The 17,623-nt window shown below is 47.6% G+C and overlaps 1 protein-coding gene across 4 annotated transcripts; it reads left to right on the top strand.

Annotated features, from left to right (window-relative positions):
* The first annotated feature begins 604 nt into the window (after positions 1-604).
* LOC118944397 (TIMELESS-interacting protein-like) lies at positions 605-17,409 on the top strand. 4 transcript variants are annotated; one of them, XM_036963245.1, is made up of 9 exons: positions 2,403-2,425; positions 3,617-3,758; positions 4,044-4,137; positions 10,540-10,615; positions 11,202-11,324; positions 12,798-12,861; positions 15,218-15,529; positions 15,927-15,940; positions 15,992-17,409. In XM_036963245.1, exons 1-9 carry the CDS (start codon positions 2,423-2,425, stop codon positions 16,913-16,915), a joined length of 1,752 nt encoding a protein of 583 aa, XP_036819140.1. In that variant the 5' UTR covers positions 2,403-2,422; the 3' UTR covers positions 16,916-17,409. The 4 variants fall into 4 exon arrangements, with proteins under 4 accessions (XP_036819138.1, XP_036819139.1, XP_036819140.1 ...); XM_036963243.1 differs by lacking the exon at positions 2,403-2,425 and adding an exon at positions 605-824 and having other exon boundaries at positions 15,927-17,409; XM_036963244.1 differs by having other exon boundaries at positions 2,385-2,414; positions 15,927-17,409.
* The last annotated feature ends 214 nt before the right edge of the window (positions 17,410-17,623 follow it).

Raw genomic sequence — 17,623 nt, forward strand, 5'->3', positions numbered from 1 at the left:
CTGGGAACTTGCAGGTGCCTTGGTGGGGTAACATCTCACATTAAAAAACTGGCAAATCTGGTGCAGTCCACGAGGAGGAGATGCACTGCAGTACTTAATGCAGCTGGTGGCCACACAAGATACCGACTGTTACTTTTGAATTACGAAGGAGCGAGGAGGGTAACCTTTGACCATGTATTATTTGATCTGACTTTATTAAACAACCTCATTCACCAGAGTAGCCTGTAATTCTCTGTAGATCAGAGAATGTGTGTAATGTTGATAATTCTGCACGGCAGATGCTCAGATATGTTGCTATAGGGACGAGGGTTCCAGAGAATTCTGGAAAATGCAGCTTCTCGGTCATTAGTATTCTAATTAACAGAATTGAATATAATAGCGTAGTATTACGCTACTCCAAGACAACAAAAAAACACCACGTAATTTCAGGTTGATTGTGCGAATGGTCGCATTTCTCTCATGTGGCACGCCACTAGGTAAAATGTATGCTTTGATTGAAACAAAACAGTTAGAATAGGCCAACAGTTTGTTAAAAGCAGTTACTTTGGTAGCGATGTCTAATAAGGTGGAAATCAACAAAACAACATTGCCATTACACAGTCACATAACATAACATTCCAGACATATACAGAAGAGGGCAGTGTAACCTCAAAAAAACGTTTCTATTCCCAACACGAACGGATAGTTTTGACGACACATGATTGGCTCTTGGTACAAGGAAGCAAACAGTTGATTGGTTCATTGTAAAAAACCCGGCAGAAGACAAGAGTGGACGAACAAAAATAACACAGGAGCCGCTGGAATAGCAACTGTTTATTTGCCAGGTAAAGTGCCCCGGCTATAGTTATTCTCCACGTACTAACGACGACACTGTCTTATGATATATTTCCCGCATCACATTGATGGGATGTCGCTTAATTTGTTGAATCTTATCAGTTTCCCCGCAACAAACAACAACTAGCTAGCTGGTTAGCATAGCGCGGTAACGAGCTACTACACTATATCTACAGTAGGTTACTCATGAAAGCTGGATAAATTAAGTTAGCTGCTAGCCAATCTATCTGGAAGCCTTGGTTTTTATTCGGGTTACGACTGTCTGTTTATATGTGTTGTAAACGTTGATTCCTCACACTTTGATGTGTGTAGCTAATATTGCACCTAGTTAGCTACCTTGGCTAAGTTAATATAATGTGAGCCAACCAGTCGGTAAGTTATTAGCTAACATTAGCTAGTAAAAGTCAAGAACGACACTGGCTGCAAGTCCGGTGCAGAAGCCAGTGTTACAAAATGTCTCTTAGTCCTTGGATCATGACTCTGTTCCAATACATTACACATAAGTCATTGGATGAAGGCGTTTTCTACAAGGAGGGAGTTTTAAGATCCCAACGCTCAGTCTGAACATTTAACACGCGTCGCTGTTTTGGAAGAATATAAAGGACCTTATCTTTCATATCAACGCTTGTTTACGGAAGACGAGGCAACAACCTGTGCTAATTAGCCATATACCACACCTGTGTGGAAGTGTAGGGTAATCGGATAGATACAGAGAGAGACAGAGATACAGAGAGAGAGAGAGAGAGTGCCATCACAGCAGCAAGATTTGTGACCTGTTGCCACGATTTTCTCGGGCAACCAGTGAAGAACAAACACCATTGTAAATACAACCCATATTTATGCTTATTTATTTTATCTTGTGTCCTTTAACCATTTGTACATTGTTAAAACACTGTGTATATATATAATATGACATTTGTAATGTCTTTTTTGAAACTTCTATATGTGTAATGTGTACTGTTAATTTTTATTGTTTATTTCACTTTATATATTCACTTTATATATTATCTACCTCACTTGCTTTGGCAATAATTAACACATGTTTCCCATGCCAATAAAACCCTTGAATTGAATTGAAATAGAGGCACCCATAGCTGTAGAGCTGTTCAAAACTGCTGCAGGAACCCCCTGTTTGTTCTTCTATTTGTCCATTTTAAAGCTATGACTCTGGTAGGCAGAGGCTCTCCAGTACAGTAGGTGGCGGTAATACACCATAACGCTGGGATGCCGATAAATCCCACAGAAGAAGGAAGCGACGGGGACAACGGTAGCTAACTATAGCTAGTACACACCTGTAGACAGAGTCCTTCGCCCCAGTCTGTCGGACACGGTTTCCCCCGATACACAGCAGGCGGGATGCGGGGTCTTGACCCTGTTTAACACGTTTCTAAAGCCATATCGCAAGTGACGACAATTTTCTAAACATTAAAACAACGTTAGGATTGTAGGGGGAGGCAGAATGGCAGACGAAAGTAGGGGGAGGCAGAATGGTCGACGAAAGTGGGTGGAGGCTGAATGGCCGACGACTGTAGAGGGGAGGCACAATGGCCGACGACAGTAGGGGGAGACAGGAGAGCTAGGTGAAGTTATGGTAGCTGTATATATAGCTAGGTGAAGTTATGGTAGCTGTATTTATAGCTAGGTGAAGTTATGGTAGCTGTATATATAGCTAGGTGAAGTTATGGTAGCTGTATTTATAGCTAGGTGAAGTTATGGTAGCTGTATATATAGCTAGGTGAAGTTATGGTAGCTGTATTTATAGCTAGGTGAAGTTATGGTAGCTGTATTTATAGCTAGGTGAAGTTATGGTAGCTGTATATATAGCTAGGTGAAGTTATGGTAGCTGTATTTATAGCTAGGTGAAGTTATGGTAGCTGTATTTATAGCTAGGTGAAGTTATGGTAGCTGTATTTATAGCTAGGTGAAGTTATGGTAGCTGTATTTATAGCTAGGTGAAGTTATGGTAGCTGTATTTATAGCTAGGTGAAGTTATGGTAGCTGTATATATAGCTAGGTGAAGTTATGGTAGCTGTATTTATAGCTAGGTGAAGTTATGGTAGCTGTATTTATAGCTAGGTGAAGTTATGGTAGCTGTATTTATAGCTAGGTGAAGTTATGGTAGCTGTATTTATAGCTAGGTGAAGTTATGGTAGCTGTATTTATAGCTAGGTGAAGTTATGGTAGCTGTATATATAGCTAGGTGAAGTTATGGTAGCTGTATATATAGCTAGGTGAAGTTATGGTAGCTGTATATATAGCTAGGTGAAGTTATGGTAGCTGTATTTATAGCTAGGTGAAGTTATGGTAGCTGTATATATAGCTAGGTGAAGTTATGGTAGCTGTATATATAGCTAGGTGAAGTTATGGTAGCTGTATTTATAGCTAGGTGAAGTTATGGTAGCTGTATATATAGCTAGGTGAAGTTATGGTAGCTGTATATATAGCTAGGTGAAGTTATGGTAGCTGTATATATAGCTAGGTGAAGTTATGGTAGCTGTATATATAGCTAGGTGAAGTTATGGTAGCTGTATATATAGCTAGGTGAAGTTATGGTAGCTGTATTTATAGCTAGGTGAAGTTATGGTAGCTGTATATATAGCTAGGTGAAGTTATGGTAGCTGTATATATAGCTTACCTTCTTTGCTTGTGTTTTAATATATTTTATAGTGCTATATATTGATTACTGCATTGTTGGGGAAAGAGTTGTCAAGAAAGGCATTTCACTGTACTCGTGAACACGACAATAAAACGTCACATGTAATCCCCCTCTTCTTCCTTGCAGGAGCCCAGTGATAAAGGAACCATGGTCGATCCAATGGAGAATGGCTTGTTTGACATTCCTGACTATGACAACACAGATGACGAGACCTTTCCTCCTCTCCCCCCTCCCTTCTCACCAGGAGAGGGAGGAGATCCTTTTACAGGTGAGGACAATGACAACTGTAGCTCACCAGTACCTAGCCTGGTTCCAGATCTGGTTGTGCTATTTTTCCGACTGCCATGGTTGCTGTCGTGCTTATGATGATCTGGGACCAGACTAGACACACAATACCCAACACAAACCTGTGTGTCTACAGGTAGACTGATATGACATCCTTATTATTATTATTGTTATTATATACACAGCTGGGAGACTTCCTGCTTACTGACATCACAGACAATATAATGAGTAGATATACTTTCCATTGATGGCTGTTGATGTTGTTCAGGGGAGGAGGGAGGAGAGATCTCCAAGCTGGCCGAAGTCCCTGTTGCCAAGAGGAGAGGCGTCAAGAGACCACAGCCGAAACTGGACTCTCAGAGGTACGTGTGTATTAGCCTGGAGACGGGCATAAATGAGCGTTTGGATCAGGAACCTCTACAGGCCAGAATGTTGAATAAAATAATATTGTCACATACTTTACCGGTTGTCTGTGTGGCTGGTCAATTTGATGGTAGAAATGTGAGAACCATGTCAACATGCTGGGCCAGTGTGCATGTAGCAGAACCATGTGAACAGGCTGGGCCAGTGTGCATGTAGCAGAACCATGTGAACAGGCTGGGCTAGTGTGCATGTAGCAGAACCATGTGAACAGGCTGGGCCAGTGTGCATGTAGCAGAACCATGTGAACAGGCTGGGCCAGTGTGCATGTAGCAGAACCATGTCAACAGGCTGGGCCAGTGTGCATGTAGCAGAACCATGTCAACAGGCTGGGCTAGTGTGCATGTAGCAGAACCATGTGAACAGGCTGGGCCAGTGTGCATGTAGCAGAACCATGTGAACAGGCTGGGCCAGTGTGCATGTAGCAGAACCATGTGAACAGGCTGGGCCAGTGTGCATGTAGCAGAACCATGTCAACAGGCTGGGCCAGTGTGCATGTAGCAGAACCATGTCAACAGGCTGGGCCAGTGTGCATGTAGCAGAACCATGTGAACAGGCTGGGCTAGTGTGCATGTAGCAGAACCATGTGAACAGGCTGGGCCAGTGTGCATGTAGCAGAACCATGTGAACAGGCTGGGCCAGTGTGCATGTAGCAGAACCATGTGAACAGGCTGGGCCAGTGTGCATGTAGCAGAACCATGTCAACAGGCTGGGCTAGTGTGCATGTAGCAGAACCATGTCAACAGGCTGGGCTAGTGTGCATGTAGCAGAACCATGTGAACAGGCTGGGCCAGTGTGCATGTAGCAGAACCATGTGAACAGGCTGGGCCAGTGTGCATGTAGCAGAACCATGTCAACAGGCTGGGCCAGTGTGCATGTAGCAGAACCATGTGAACAGGCTGGGCCAGTGTGCATGTAGCAGAACCATGTGAACAGGCTGGGCCAGTGTGCATGTAGCAGAACCATGTCAACAGGCTGGGCTAGTGTGCATGTAGCAGAACCATGTGAACAGGCTGGGCTAGTGTGCATGTAGCAGAACCATGTAAACAGGCTGGGCCAGTGTGCATGTAGCAGAACCATGTGAACAGGCTGGGCCAGTGTGCATGTAGCAGAACCATGTCAACAGGCTGGGCCAGTGTGCATGTAGCAGAACCATGTGAACAGGCTGGGCCAGTGTGCATGTAGCAGAACCATGTGAACAGGCTGGGCTAGTGTGCATGTAGCAGAACCATGTGAACAGGCTGGGCCAGTGTGCATGTAGCAGAACCATGTCAACAGGCTGGGCCAGTGTGCATGTAGCAGAACCATGTGAACAGGCTGGGCTAGTGTGCATGTAGCAGAACCATGTGAACAGGCTGGGCCAGTGTGCATGTAGCAGAACCATGTCAACAGGCTGGGCTAGTGTGCATGTAGCAGAACCATGTGAACAGGCTGGGCTAGTGTGCATGTAGCAGAACCATGTGAACAGGCTGGGCCAGTGTGCATGTAGCAGAACCATGTGAACAGGCTGGGCTAGTGTGCATGTAGCAGAACCATGTGAACAGGCTGGGCCAGTGTGCATGTAGCAGAACCGTGTCAACAGGCTGGGCTAGTGTGCATGTAGCAGAACCATGTGAACAGGCTGGGCCAGTGTGCATGTAGCAGAACCATGTGAACAGGCTGGGCCAGTGTGCATGTAGCAGAACCATGTGAACAGGCTGGGCTAGTGTGCATGTAGCAGAACCATGTGAACAGGCTGGGCCAGTGTGCATGTAGCAGAACCATGTGAACAGGCTGGGCCAGTGTGCATGTAGCAGAACCATGTGAACAGGCTGGGCCAGTGTGCATGTAGCAGAACCATGTGAACAGACTGGGCTAGTGTGCATGTAGCAGAACCATGTCAACAGGCTGGGCCAGTGTGCATGTAGCAGAACCATGTAAACAGGCTGGGCCAGTGTGCATGTAGCAGAACCATGTGAACAGGCTGGGCTAGTGTGCATGTAGCAGAACCATGTGAACAGGCTGGGCCAGTGTGCATGTAGCAGAACCATGTCAACAGGCTGGGCTAGTGTGCATGTAGCAGAACCATGTGAACAGGCTGGGCCAGTGTGCATGTAGCAGAACCATGTGAACAGGCTGGGCCAGTGTGCATGTAGCAGAACCATGTCAACAGGCTGGGCTAGTGTGCATGTAGCAGAACCATGTGAACAGGCTGGGCCAGTGTGCATGTAGCAGAACCATGTGAACAGGCTGGGCCAGTGTGCATGTAGCAGAACCATGTGAACAGGCTGGGCTAGGGTGCATGTAGCAGAACCATGTGAACAGGCTGAGCCAGTGTGCATGTAGCAGAACCATGTGAACAGGCTGGGCCAGTGTGCATGTAGCAGAACCATGTGAACAGGCTGGGCTAGTGTGCATGTAGCAGAACCATGTGAACAGGCTGGGCCAGTGTGCATGTAGCAGAACCATGTGAACAGGCTGGGCCAGTGTGCATGTAGCAGAACCATGTGAACAGGCTGAGCCAGTGTGCATGTAGCAGAACCATGTGAACAGGCTGGGCTAGTGTGCATGTAGCAGAACCATGTGAACAGGCTGGGCTAGTGTGCATGTAGCAGAACCATGTGAACAGACTGGGCTAGTGTGCATGTAGCAGAACCATGTGAACAGGCTGGGCCAGTGTGCATGTAGCAGAACCATGTGAACAGGCTGGGCCAGTGTGCATGTAGCAGAACCATGTCAACAGGCTGGGCTAGTGTGCATGTAGCAGAACCATGTGAACAGGCTGGGCTAGTGTGCATGTAGCAGAACCATGTCAACAGGCTGGGCCAGTGTGCATGTAGCAGAACCATGTGAACAGGCTGGGCTAGTGTGCATGTAGCAGAACCATGTCAACAGACTGGGCCAGTGTGCATGTAGCAGAACCATGTGAACAGGCTGGGCCAGTGTGCATGTAGCAGAACCATGTGAACAGGCTGGGCTAGTGTGCATGTAGCAGAACCATGTGAACAGGCTGGGCTAGTGTGCATGTAGCAGAACCATGTGAACAGGCTGGGCTAGTGTGCATGTAGCAGAACCATGTGAACAGGCTGGGCCAGTGTGCATGTAGCAGAACCATGTCAACAGGCTGGGCCAGTGTGCATGTAGCAGAACCATGTCAACAGGCTGGGCTAGTGTGCATGTAGCAGAACCATGTGAACAGGCTGGGCCAGTGTGCATGTAGCAGAACCATGTGAACAGGCTGGGCCAGTGTGCATGTAGCAGAACCATGTGAACAGGCTGGGCCAGTGTGCATGTAGCAGAACCATGTAAACAGGCTGGGCCAGTGTGCATGTAGCAGAACCATGTGAACAGGCTGGGCTAGTGTGCATGTAGCAGAACCATGTGAACAGGCTGGGCCAGTGTGCATGTAGCAGAACCATGTGAACAGGCTGGGCCAGTGTGCATGTAGCAGAACCATGTGAACAGGCTGGGCCAGTGTGCATGTAGCAGAACCATGTGAACAGGCTGGGCCAGTGTGCATGTAGCAGAACCATGTGAACAGGCTGGGCCAGTGTGCATGTAGCAGAACCATGTCAACAGGCTGGGCTAGTGTGCATGTAGCAGAACCATGTGAACAGGCTGGGCTAGTGTGCATGTAGCAGAACCATGTGAACAGGCTGGGCCAGTGTGCATGTAGCAGAACCATGTGAACAGGCTGGGCCAGTGTGCATGTAGCAGAACCATGTGAACAGGCTGGGCCAGTGTGCATGTAGCAGAACCATGTGAACAGGCTGGGCCAGTGTGCATGTAGCAGAACCATGTGAACAGGCTGGGCCAGTGTGCATGTAGCAGAACCATGTGAACAGGCTGGGCTAGTGTGCATGTAGCAGAACCATGTGAACAGGCTGGGCCAGTGTGCATGTAGCAGAACCATGTGAACAGACTGGGCCAGTGTGCATGTAGCAGAACCATGTGAACAGGCTGGGCCAGTGTGCATGTAGCAGAACCATGTGAACAGACTGGGCCAGTGTGCATGTAGCAGAACCATGTGAACAGGCTGGGCTAGTGTGCATGTAGCAGAACCATGTGAACAGGCTGGGCTAGTGTGCATGTAGCAGAACCATGTGAACAGGCTGGGCCAGTGTGCATGTAGCAGAACCATGTGAACAGGCTGGGCCAGTGTGCATGTAGCAGAACCATGTGAACAGGCTGGGCTAGTGTGCATGTAGCAGAACCATGTCAACAGGCTGGGCCAGTGTGCATGTAGCAGAACCATGTGAACAGGCTGGGCCAGTGTGCATGTAGCAGAACCATGTGAACAGGCTGGGCCAGTGTGCATGTAGCAGAACCATGTCAACAGGCTGGGCCAGTGTGCATGTAGCAGAACCATGTGAACAGGCTGGGCCAGTGTGCATGTAGCAGAACCATGTGAACAGGCTGGGCCAGTGTGCATGTAGCAGAACCATGTGAACAGGCTGGGCTAGTGTGCATGTAGCAGAACCATGTGAACAGGCTGGGCCAGTGTGCATGTAGCAGAACCATGTCAACAGGCTGGGCCAGTGTGCATGTAGCAGAACCATGTCAACAGGCTGGGCTAGTGTGCATGTATCAGAACCATGTGAACAGGCTGGGCCAGTGTGCATGTAGCAGAACCATGTCAACAGGCTGGGCTAGTGTGCATGTAGCAGAACCATGTGAACAGGCTGGGCCAGTGTGCATGTAGCAGAACCATGTCAACAGGCTGGGCCAGTGTGCATGTAGCAGAACCATGTGAACAGGCTGGGCTAGGGTGCATGTAGCAGAACCATGTGAACAGGCTGGGCTAGTGTGCATGTAGCAGAACCATGTCAACAGGCTGGGCTAGTGTGCATGTAGCAGAACCATGTGAACAGGCTGGGCTAGTGTGCATGTAGCAGAACCATGTCAACAGGCTGGGCTAGTGTGCATGTAGCAGAACCATGTGAACAGGCTGGGCCAGTGTGCATATAGCAGAACCATGTGAACAGGCTGGGCCAGTGTGCATGTAGCAGAACCATGTGCACAGGCTGGGCCAGTGTGCATGTGTCTCCTGCATGTATCTTGTGAGCATGTATCAGGTGACATGAACGGCACAACCAGTGATTTGAGCAGTTGTGTAATTCTACTTTCCTGTGGATATACTGAGTACGGTTACATACACACTAATAATGTGATTTATTATGGATAGTCAAATTATAAGGGTTCAATTAAAAAATGTTTACATGCTTTGTAAGAAGAAGGATTCCCCCTAATAACCCTGTTTCCACGGAGACGTCTGAAAAGGGCTCCCTGACAAATGCAGAACATCACCAGTCTAAATTAACATTCTACCACAGCGAACATGTTATTTTTTTGAGAAGCATATTTGATTCTGAGTTGGGACCTTATAAAGTTTGTACGTGAGAACTACTTCTAAAAACCCGTACGTATATTCAGTTGTTCCTAACTCACTTCACTAAAGAGGGAGGCTCTCGGCTGGTGTCAGCACAGGTGCAGATCAAACACACCACTGGAACAAAAGGGAGACTCTCGGCTGGTGTCAGCACAGGCGCAGATCAAACATACCACTTCACTAAAGAGGGAGGCTCTCGGCTGGTGTCAGCAAAGGTGCAGATCAAACACACCACTTCACTAAAGAGGGAGGCTCTCGGCTGGTGTCAGCACAGGTGCAGATCAAACACCACTTCACTAAAGAGGGAGGCTCTCGGCTGGTGTCAGCACAGGTGCAGATCAAACACACCACTGGAACAAGAGGGAGGCTCTCGGCTGGTGTCAGCACAGGCGCAGATCAAACACACCACTGGGACGCCGGTTTAAGGTGTTTACACGTCCTAATCATTTGAAAGACTGCTCAGAAAAGCAAGTGTTTTAATTGGCGTATGTTTACTTCAATTATGACCTCACGCCGATTTAAGAAAAGCAGAGTAAGGTGTTTACATGACTGATGCCATACTCGACCTTCTGACACAATCAGTTTAATATCAATAAATAATATCAAATATTTAAAAACCGATGTAAACATAGTCATTGTCTCACGTTCCTACCTGCAAAAGGACCAACCACACAGAATACCGGTAAATCAAGTTCAAATATAATTTTATTCAACATTATAGCTTGTACAGGTCATGAGAGAGAGAGAACTTTCCTAATCCAAATGCTCATTTATGCCCGACCATGAAAATCAATGTCTGGTTTTGGCATATTGTCCCTGTTCTGTTACAACCGAAGGACTTTTAAAAAAAAAAACCACAAAGGTTTTGATGATCAAGTCATTGTTGATTCTCTTTTGTCTTTGCAGCAACATTGCAGAGCTGTTTGATGTGTGGAAGTTCAATAGCCGGTGTTTTTGTTGACATGTTTTACTCCAGGCTGACATCAGAAAGAGGACTTCCGGCTCTTCGCAGCCTGTTTGACAACGTTCATTTCAAAGGCAAAGGACACGAGGTAAAGGCTAACGGCAGATTCAAGTATTGTGTCTCTGTTGGGCAGATGGGTCTGTTTTGTCTGTTGTTTTTTAACTCAAAGTGAAAGGCATCAATGTTTGCCTAAAGGTTATCCAGTTGGCTCCCACAGCAGCCAAAGGGTGTGATGTATGTGTGTTTCCCACTCCCACAGCAGCCAAAGGGTGTGATGTATGTGTGTTTCCCACTCCCACAGCAGCCAAAGGGTGTGATGTATGTGTGTTTCTCACTCCCACAGCAGCCACAGGGTGTGATGTATGTGTGTTTCCCACTCCCACAGCAGCCAAAGAGTGTGATGTATGTGTGTTTCTCACTCCCACAGCAGCCAAAGGGTGTGATGTATGTGTGTTTCCCACTCCCACAGCAGCCAAAGGGTGTGATGTATGTGTGTTTCCCACTCCCACAGCAGCCAAAGGGTGTGATGTATGTGTGTTTCCCACTCCCACAGCAGCCAAAGGGTGTGATGTATGTGTGTTTCCCACTCCCACAGCAGCCAAAGGGTGTGATGTATGTGTGTTTCCCACTCCCACAGCAGCCAAAGGGTGTGATGTATGTGTGTTTCCCACCAGGCTGAGGACTTGCGGGTGCTGATGCAGAGGATGGAAAACTGGGCTCACAGGCTGTACCCCAAACTACCGTTTGAAGACTTCATAGACAAACTGGAGACGCTGGGCAGCAAGAAAGAAGTCCAGGTCAGACTGACACGCCCTTGTTGTTATAATCAACATGCAGATCAGACTGACACGCCCTTGTTGTTATAATCAACATGCAGATCAGACTGACACGCCCTTGTTGTTATAATCAACATGCAGATCAGACTGACACGCCCTTGTTGTTATAACTAACATGCAGGTCAGACTGACACGCCCTTGTTGTTATAATCAACATGCAGGTCAGACTGACAGGCCCTTGTTGTTCTAATCAACATGCAGGTCAGACTGACAGGCCCTTGTTGTTCTAATCAACATGCAGGTCAGACTGACAGGCCCTTGTTGTTCTAATCAACATGCAGGTCAGACTGACAGGCCCTTGTTGTTCTAATCAACATGCAGGTCAGACTGACAGGCCCTTGTTGTTATAACCAACATGCAGGTCAGACTGACAGGCCCTTGTTGTTATAACCAACATGCAGGTCAGACTGACAGGCCCTTGTTGTTATAACCAACATCCAGGTCAGACTGACAGGCCCTTGTTGTTATAACCAGGCCCTTGTTGTTATAACCAACATGCAGGTCAGACTGACAGGCCCTTGTTGTTATAACCAACATGCAGGTCAGACTGACAGGCCCTTGTTGTTATAACCAACACCCAGGTCAGACTGACAGGCCCTTGTTGTTATAACCAACATCCAGGTCAGACTGACAGGCCCTTGTTGTTATAACCAGGCCCTTGTTGTTATAACCAACATGCAGGTCAGACTGACAGGCCCTTGTTGTTATAACCAACATCCAGGTCAGACTGACAGGCCCTTGTTGTTATAACCAACATCCAGGTCAGACTGACAGGCCCTTGTTGTTCTAATCAACATGCAGGTCAGACTGACACACCCTTGTTGTTATAACCAACATGCAGGTCAGACTGACAGGCCCTTGTTGTTATAACCAACACCCAGGTCAGACTGACACGCCCTTGTTGTTATAACCAACATCCAGGTCAGACTGACAGGCCCTTGTTGTTATAACCAGGCCCTTGTTGTTATAACCAACATGCAGGTCAGACTGACAGGCCCTTGTTGTTATAACCAACATCCAGGTCAGACTGACAGGCCCTTGTTGTTATAATCAACATCCAGGTCAGACTGACAGGCCCTTGTTGTTATAACCAACATCCAGGTCAGACTGACAGGCCCTTGTTGTTATAACCAGGCCCTTGTTGTTATAACCAACATGCAGGTCAGACTGACAGGCCCTTGTTGTTATAACCAGGCCCTTGTTGTTATAACCAACATGCAGGTCAGACTGACAGGCCCTTGTTGTTATAACCAACATGCAGGTCAGACTGACAGGCCCTTGTTGTTATAACCAACATGCAGGTCAGACTGACAGGCCCTTGTTGTTATAACCAACACCCAGGTCAGACTGACACGCCCTTGTTGTTCTAACCAACATCTCGAGGTGTGGTGGTGTCCGTGGAAGTCGTAAGGTCTGAATGTTTTGTTTTCTCAGACGTGTCTCAAGAGAATACGGTTGGACATGCCGCTAACACATGAAGACTTCATAGGAGACGACGGTGAGAGGACAACGTCACCAACTACATTTAGTGTTAGAAAGGATTCACTACGTGTCAAGTGACTCAGAGTGGGAGTGCTGATTTTAGGATCAGTTTTGCCTTGTACACAACAGTGAATAAGATTATACGTACAGGGAGGACCTGATCCGAGATCAGAACTCCTACTCTGAGACGCTTCACACACACAGTCCCAGATCAATAGTAGTGTCTAGGGGTAGATATAACACAGTCCCAGATCAATAGTAGTGTCTAGAGGTAGATATGACACAGTCCCAGATCAATAGTAGTGTCTAGAGGTAGATATAACACAGTCCCAGATCAATAGTAGTGTCTAGGGGTAGATATAACACAGTCCCAGATCAATAGTAGTGTCTAGAGGTAGATATGACACAGTCCCAGATCAATAGTAGTGTCTAGGGGTAGATATAACACAGTCCCAGATCAATAGTATTGTCTAGAGGTAGATATGACACAGTCCCAGATCAATAGTAGTGTCTAGAGGTAGATATAACACAGTCCCAGATCAATAGTATTGTCTAGAGGTAGATATGACACAGTCCCAGATCAATATTAGTAGTATTGTCTAGAGGTAGATATAACACAGTCCCAGATCAATAGTAGTAGTATTGTCTAGAGGTAGATATAACACAGTCCCAGATCAATAGTAGTAGTAGTGTCTAGAGGTAGATATGACACAGTCCCAGATCAATAGTAGTGTGTAGAGGTAGATATAACACAGTCCCAGATCAATAGTAGTGTCTAGAGGTAGATATGACACAGTCCCAGATCAATAGTAGTGTCTAGAGGTAGATATGACACAGTCCCAGATCAATAGTAGTGTCTAGAGGTAGATATAACACAGTCCCAGATCAATAGTAGTGTCTAGAGGTAGATATAACACAGTCCCAGATCAATAGTATTGTCTAGAGGTAGATATAACACAGTCCCAGATCAATAGTAGTAGTAGTGTCTAGAGGTAGATATAACACAGTCCCAGATCAATAGTAGTAGTATTGTCTAGAGGTAGATATGACACAGTCCCAGATCAATCGTAGTAGTAGTGTCTAGAGGTAGATATGACACAGTCCCAGATCAATAGTAGTGTGTAGAGGTAGATATAACACAGTCCCAGATCAATAGTAGTAGTAGTGTCTAGAGGTAGATATGACACAGTCCCAGATCAATAGTAGTAGTAGTGTCTAGAGGTAGATATGACACAGTCCCAGATCAATAGTAGTGTCTAGAGGTAGATATGACACAGTCCCAGATCAATAGTAGTGTCTAGAGGTAGATATGACACAGTCCCAGATCAATAGTAGTAGTATTGTCTAGAGGTAGATATAACACAGTCCCAGATCAATAGTAGTGTCTAGAGGTAGATATAACACAGTCCCAGATCAATAGTAGCGTCTAGAGGTAGATATGACACAGTCCCAGATCAATAGTATTGTCTAGAGGTAGATATGACACAGTCCCAGATCAATAGTAGTATTATCTAGAGGTAGATATGACACAGTCCCAGATCAATAGTAGTAGTAGTGTCTAGAGGTAGATATGACACAGTCCCAGATCAATAGTATTGTCTAGAGGTAGATATAACACAGTCCCAGATCAATAGTAGTAGTAGTGTCTAGAGGTAGATATGACACAGTCCCAGATCAATAGTAGTAGTATTGTCTAGAGGTAGATATGACACAGTCCCAGATCAATAGTAGTAGTATTGTCTAGAGCTAGATATAACACAGTCCCAGATCAATAGTAGTAGTAGTGTCTAGAGGTAGATATGACACAGTCCCAGATCAATAGTAGTGTCTAGAGGTAGATATGACACAGTCCCAGATCAATAGTAGTGTCTAGAGGTAGATATGACACAGTCCCAGGTCAATAGTATTGTCTAGAGGTAGATATGACACAGTCCCAGATCAATAGTATTATCTAGAGGTAGATTTGACTCAGTCCCAGATCAATAGTAGTAGTATTGTCTAGAGGTAGATATGACACAGTCCCAGATCAATAGTAGTAGTATTGTCTAGAGGTAGATATAACACAGTCCCAGATCAATAGTAGTGTCTAGAGGTAGATATGACACAGTCCCAGATCAATAGTAGTGTCTAGAGGTAGATATGACACAGTCCCAGATCAATAGTAGTGTCTAGAGGTAGATATGACACTGTCCCTGATCAATAGTATTATCTAGAGGTAGATATGACACAGTCCCAGATCAATAGTAGTAGTAGTGTCTAGGGGTAGATTTGATGTAGTAGTAGATTTGTATTGGTTTATAGCGGTCATGAACTGATTTTACAAAATGAGATTTGGCCATTCAGTATTTTATCTGACACATCCATTGATCCAGGTGAGGACGACACCGCAGCGTCGAGAGACGGGCGGGTCGTCAACCATGACGACCCAGACCCGTTTGGAGACGGAGGTTTCGCTGAAGACCCCTCAGGACGGGTCCCCTCTACCCCAGCCCCCTCCCTGTTCCCTTCCTCTCAGGCTGGCCCGGTCCACTCCACCCCAGCCCCCTCCCTGTTCCCTTCCTCTCAGGCTGGCCCGGTCCACTCCACCCCAGCCCCCTCCCTGACAGAGGAACAGCAGAGACGTATAGAACTCAACAAACGGCTTGCCTTGGAGAGGAGACTGGCCCGCATGCAGCAACACACAGGTCAGACACGCAGCAACACACAGGTCAGACACGCAGCAACACACAGGTCAGACACGACATCACACTCAGAGAGGAGACTGGCCCGCATGCAGCAACACACAGGTCAGACACGACATCACACTCAGAGAGGAGACTGGCCCGCATGCAGCAACACACAGGTCAGACACGACATCACACTCAGGCAGACATTTTGTACAGTGCAAAACATCTAAACTACCTGACATTGAGCTTGTTGGTGAGGATCGGCCTGATCAAGGCACAATCACTAATCTATTTGGGATGCGAGATGATTTGTAGATCAGTGATGCGCTGACCCTGTCAATCACACTGACAATCCAATACATACATTTCCATTTTACCCTTGATGGAGGACAAAGTGTCTCCCTCCCTCTCTCAGATGGCTCCCAGGAGATGGCCTCCAGCCAGTCAGCAGACGGACCATCTACCTCTCAGTCCCAGGAGATGGCCTCCAGCCAGTCAGCAGACGGACCATCTACCTCCCAGTCCCAGGAGATGGCCACCCAGTCAGCAGACGGACCATCTACCTCCCAGTCCCAGGAGATGGCCACCCAGTCAGCAGACGGACCATCTACCTCCCAGTCCCAGGAGATGGCCACCCAGTCAGCAGACGGACCATCTACCTCCCAGTCCCAGGAGATGGCCACCCAGTCAGCAGACGGACCATCTACCTCCCAGTCCCAGGAGATGGCCACCCAGTCAGCAGACGGACCATCTACCTCCCAGTCCCAGGAGATGGCCACCCAGTCAGCAGACGGACCATCTACCTCCCAGTCCCAGGAGATGGCCTCCACCCAGTCAGCAGACGGACCATCTACCTCCCAGTCCCAGGAGATGGCCACCCAGTCAGCAGACGGACCATCTACCTCCCAGTCCCAGGAGATGGCCACCCAGTCAGCAGACGGACCATCTACCTCCCAGTCCCAGGAGATGGCCACCCAGTCAGCAGACGGACCATCTACCTCCCAGTCCCAGGAGATGGCCTCCATCCAGTCAGCAGACGGACCATCTACCTCCCAGTCCCAGGAGATGGCCACCCAGTCAGCAGACGGACACTCTACCTCCCAGTCCCAGGAGATGGCCACCCAGTCAGCAGACGGACACTCTACCTCCCAGTCCCAGGAGATGGCCTCCACCCAGTCAGCAGACGGACCATCTACCTCCCAGTCCCAGGAGATGGCCTCCACCCAGTCAGTAGACGGACCATCTACCTCCCAGTCCCAGGAGATGGCCACCCAGTCAGCAGACGGACCATCTACCTCCCAGTCCCAGGAGATGGCCACCCAGTCAGCAGACGGACCCTCCATGGTGTGTGAGGGAGCAGTAACCAGCCCTGTTCCTGAGATGAGCAACGACAGCAGGGCCTGAGACACACACAGAACCGCGGACTCCCTGGTGTGTGAGGGAGCAGTAGCCAGCCCTGTTCCTGAGATGAGCAACGACAGCAGGGCCTGAGACACACACAGAACCGCGGACTCCCTGGTGTGTGAGGGAGCAGTAGCCAGCCCTGTTCCTGAGATGAGCAACGACAGCAGGGCCTGAGACACACACAGAACCGCTGACTCCCTGGTGTGTGAGGGAGCAGTAGCCAGCCCTGTTCCTGTGATGAGCAACGACAGCAGGGCCTGAGACACACACAGAACCGCTGACTCCCTCCACATCCATGGCTCCAACTGTCAGCATACATACTCACCCAGCACCAAGGGACGCTGTCTTCTAGGACTGACAACTCATCCGAGGATGTTTTCTCTCTGTTCAAGTACACTTTCAATTAAGTTTATACAAATCTAAAACATTGTCATGTGTTGTCAACCATTTTTACTCTTTAATAAATGTTGCCATATGGGCCAAACATTCTGTTGTGGAGCTGATTTCCTGTTTCCTTTCCCTGTTGCTTTTCTGAGCAAAACACCTCATCACCAGCCATACAAAACACCTCATCACCAGCCATACAAAACACCCCATCACCAGCCATACAAAACGCCTCATCACCAGCCATACAAAACACCTCATCACCAGCCATACAAAACACCACATCACCAGCCATACAAAACACCTCATCACCAGCCGTACAAA

The sequence above is a fragment of the Oncorhynchus mykiss genome, chromosome 26 (genome assembly GCF_013265735.2).
Source record: "Oncorhynchus mykiss isolate Arlee chromosome 26, USDA_OmykA_1.1, whole genome shotgun sequence".
Classification (NCBI taxonomy): domain Eukaryota; kingdom Metazoa; phylum Chordata; class Actinopteri; order Salmoniformes; family Salmonidae; genus Oncorhynchus; species Oncorhynchus mykiss.

Excerpts from the sequence above, each read along its gene's own strand:
- LOC118944397 (XM_036963243.1), top strand. The coding sequence starts at position 3,638 with ATGGTCGATCCAATGGAGAATGGCTTGTTTGACATTCCTGACTATGAC. Across the intron at positions 3,759-4,043 it reads GGGAGGAGATCCTTTTACAG|GGGAGGAGGGAGGAGAGATC; the intron begins GTGAGGACAATG and ends GATGTTGTTCAG. Across the intron at positions 11,325-12,797 it reads GCAGCAAGAAAGAAGTCCAG|ACGTGTCTCAAGAGAATACG; the intron begins GTCAGACTGACA and ends TTGTTTTCTCAG.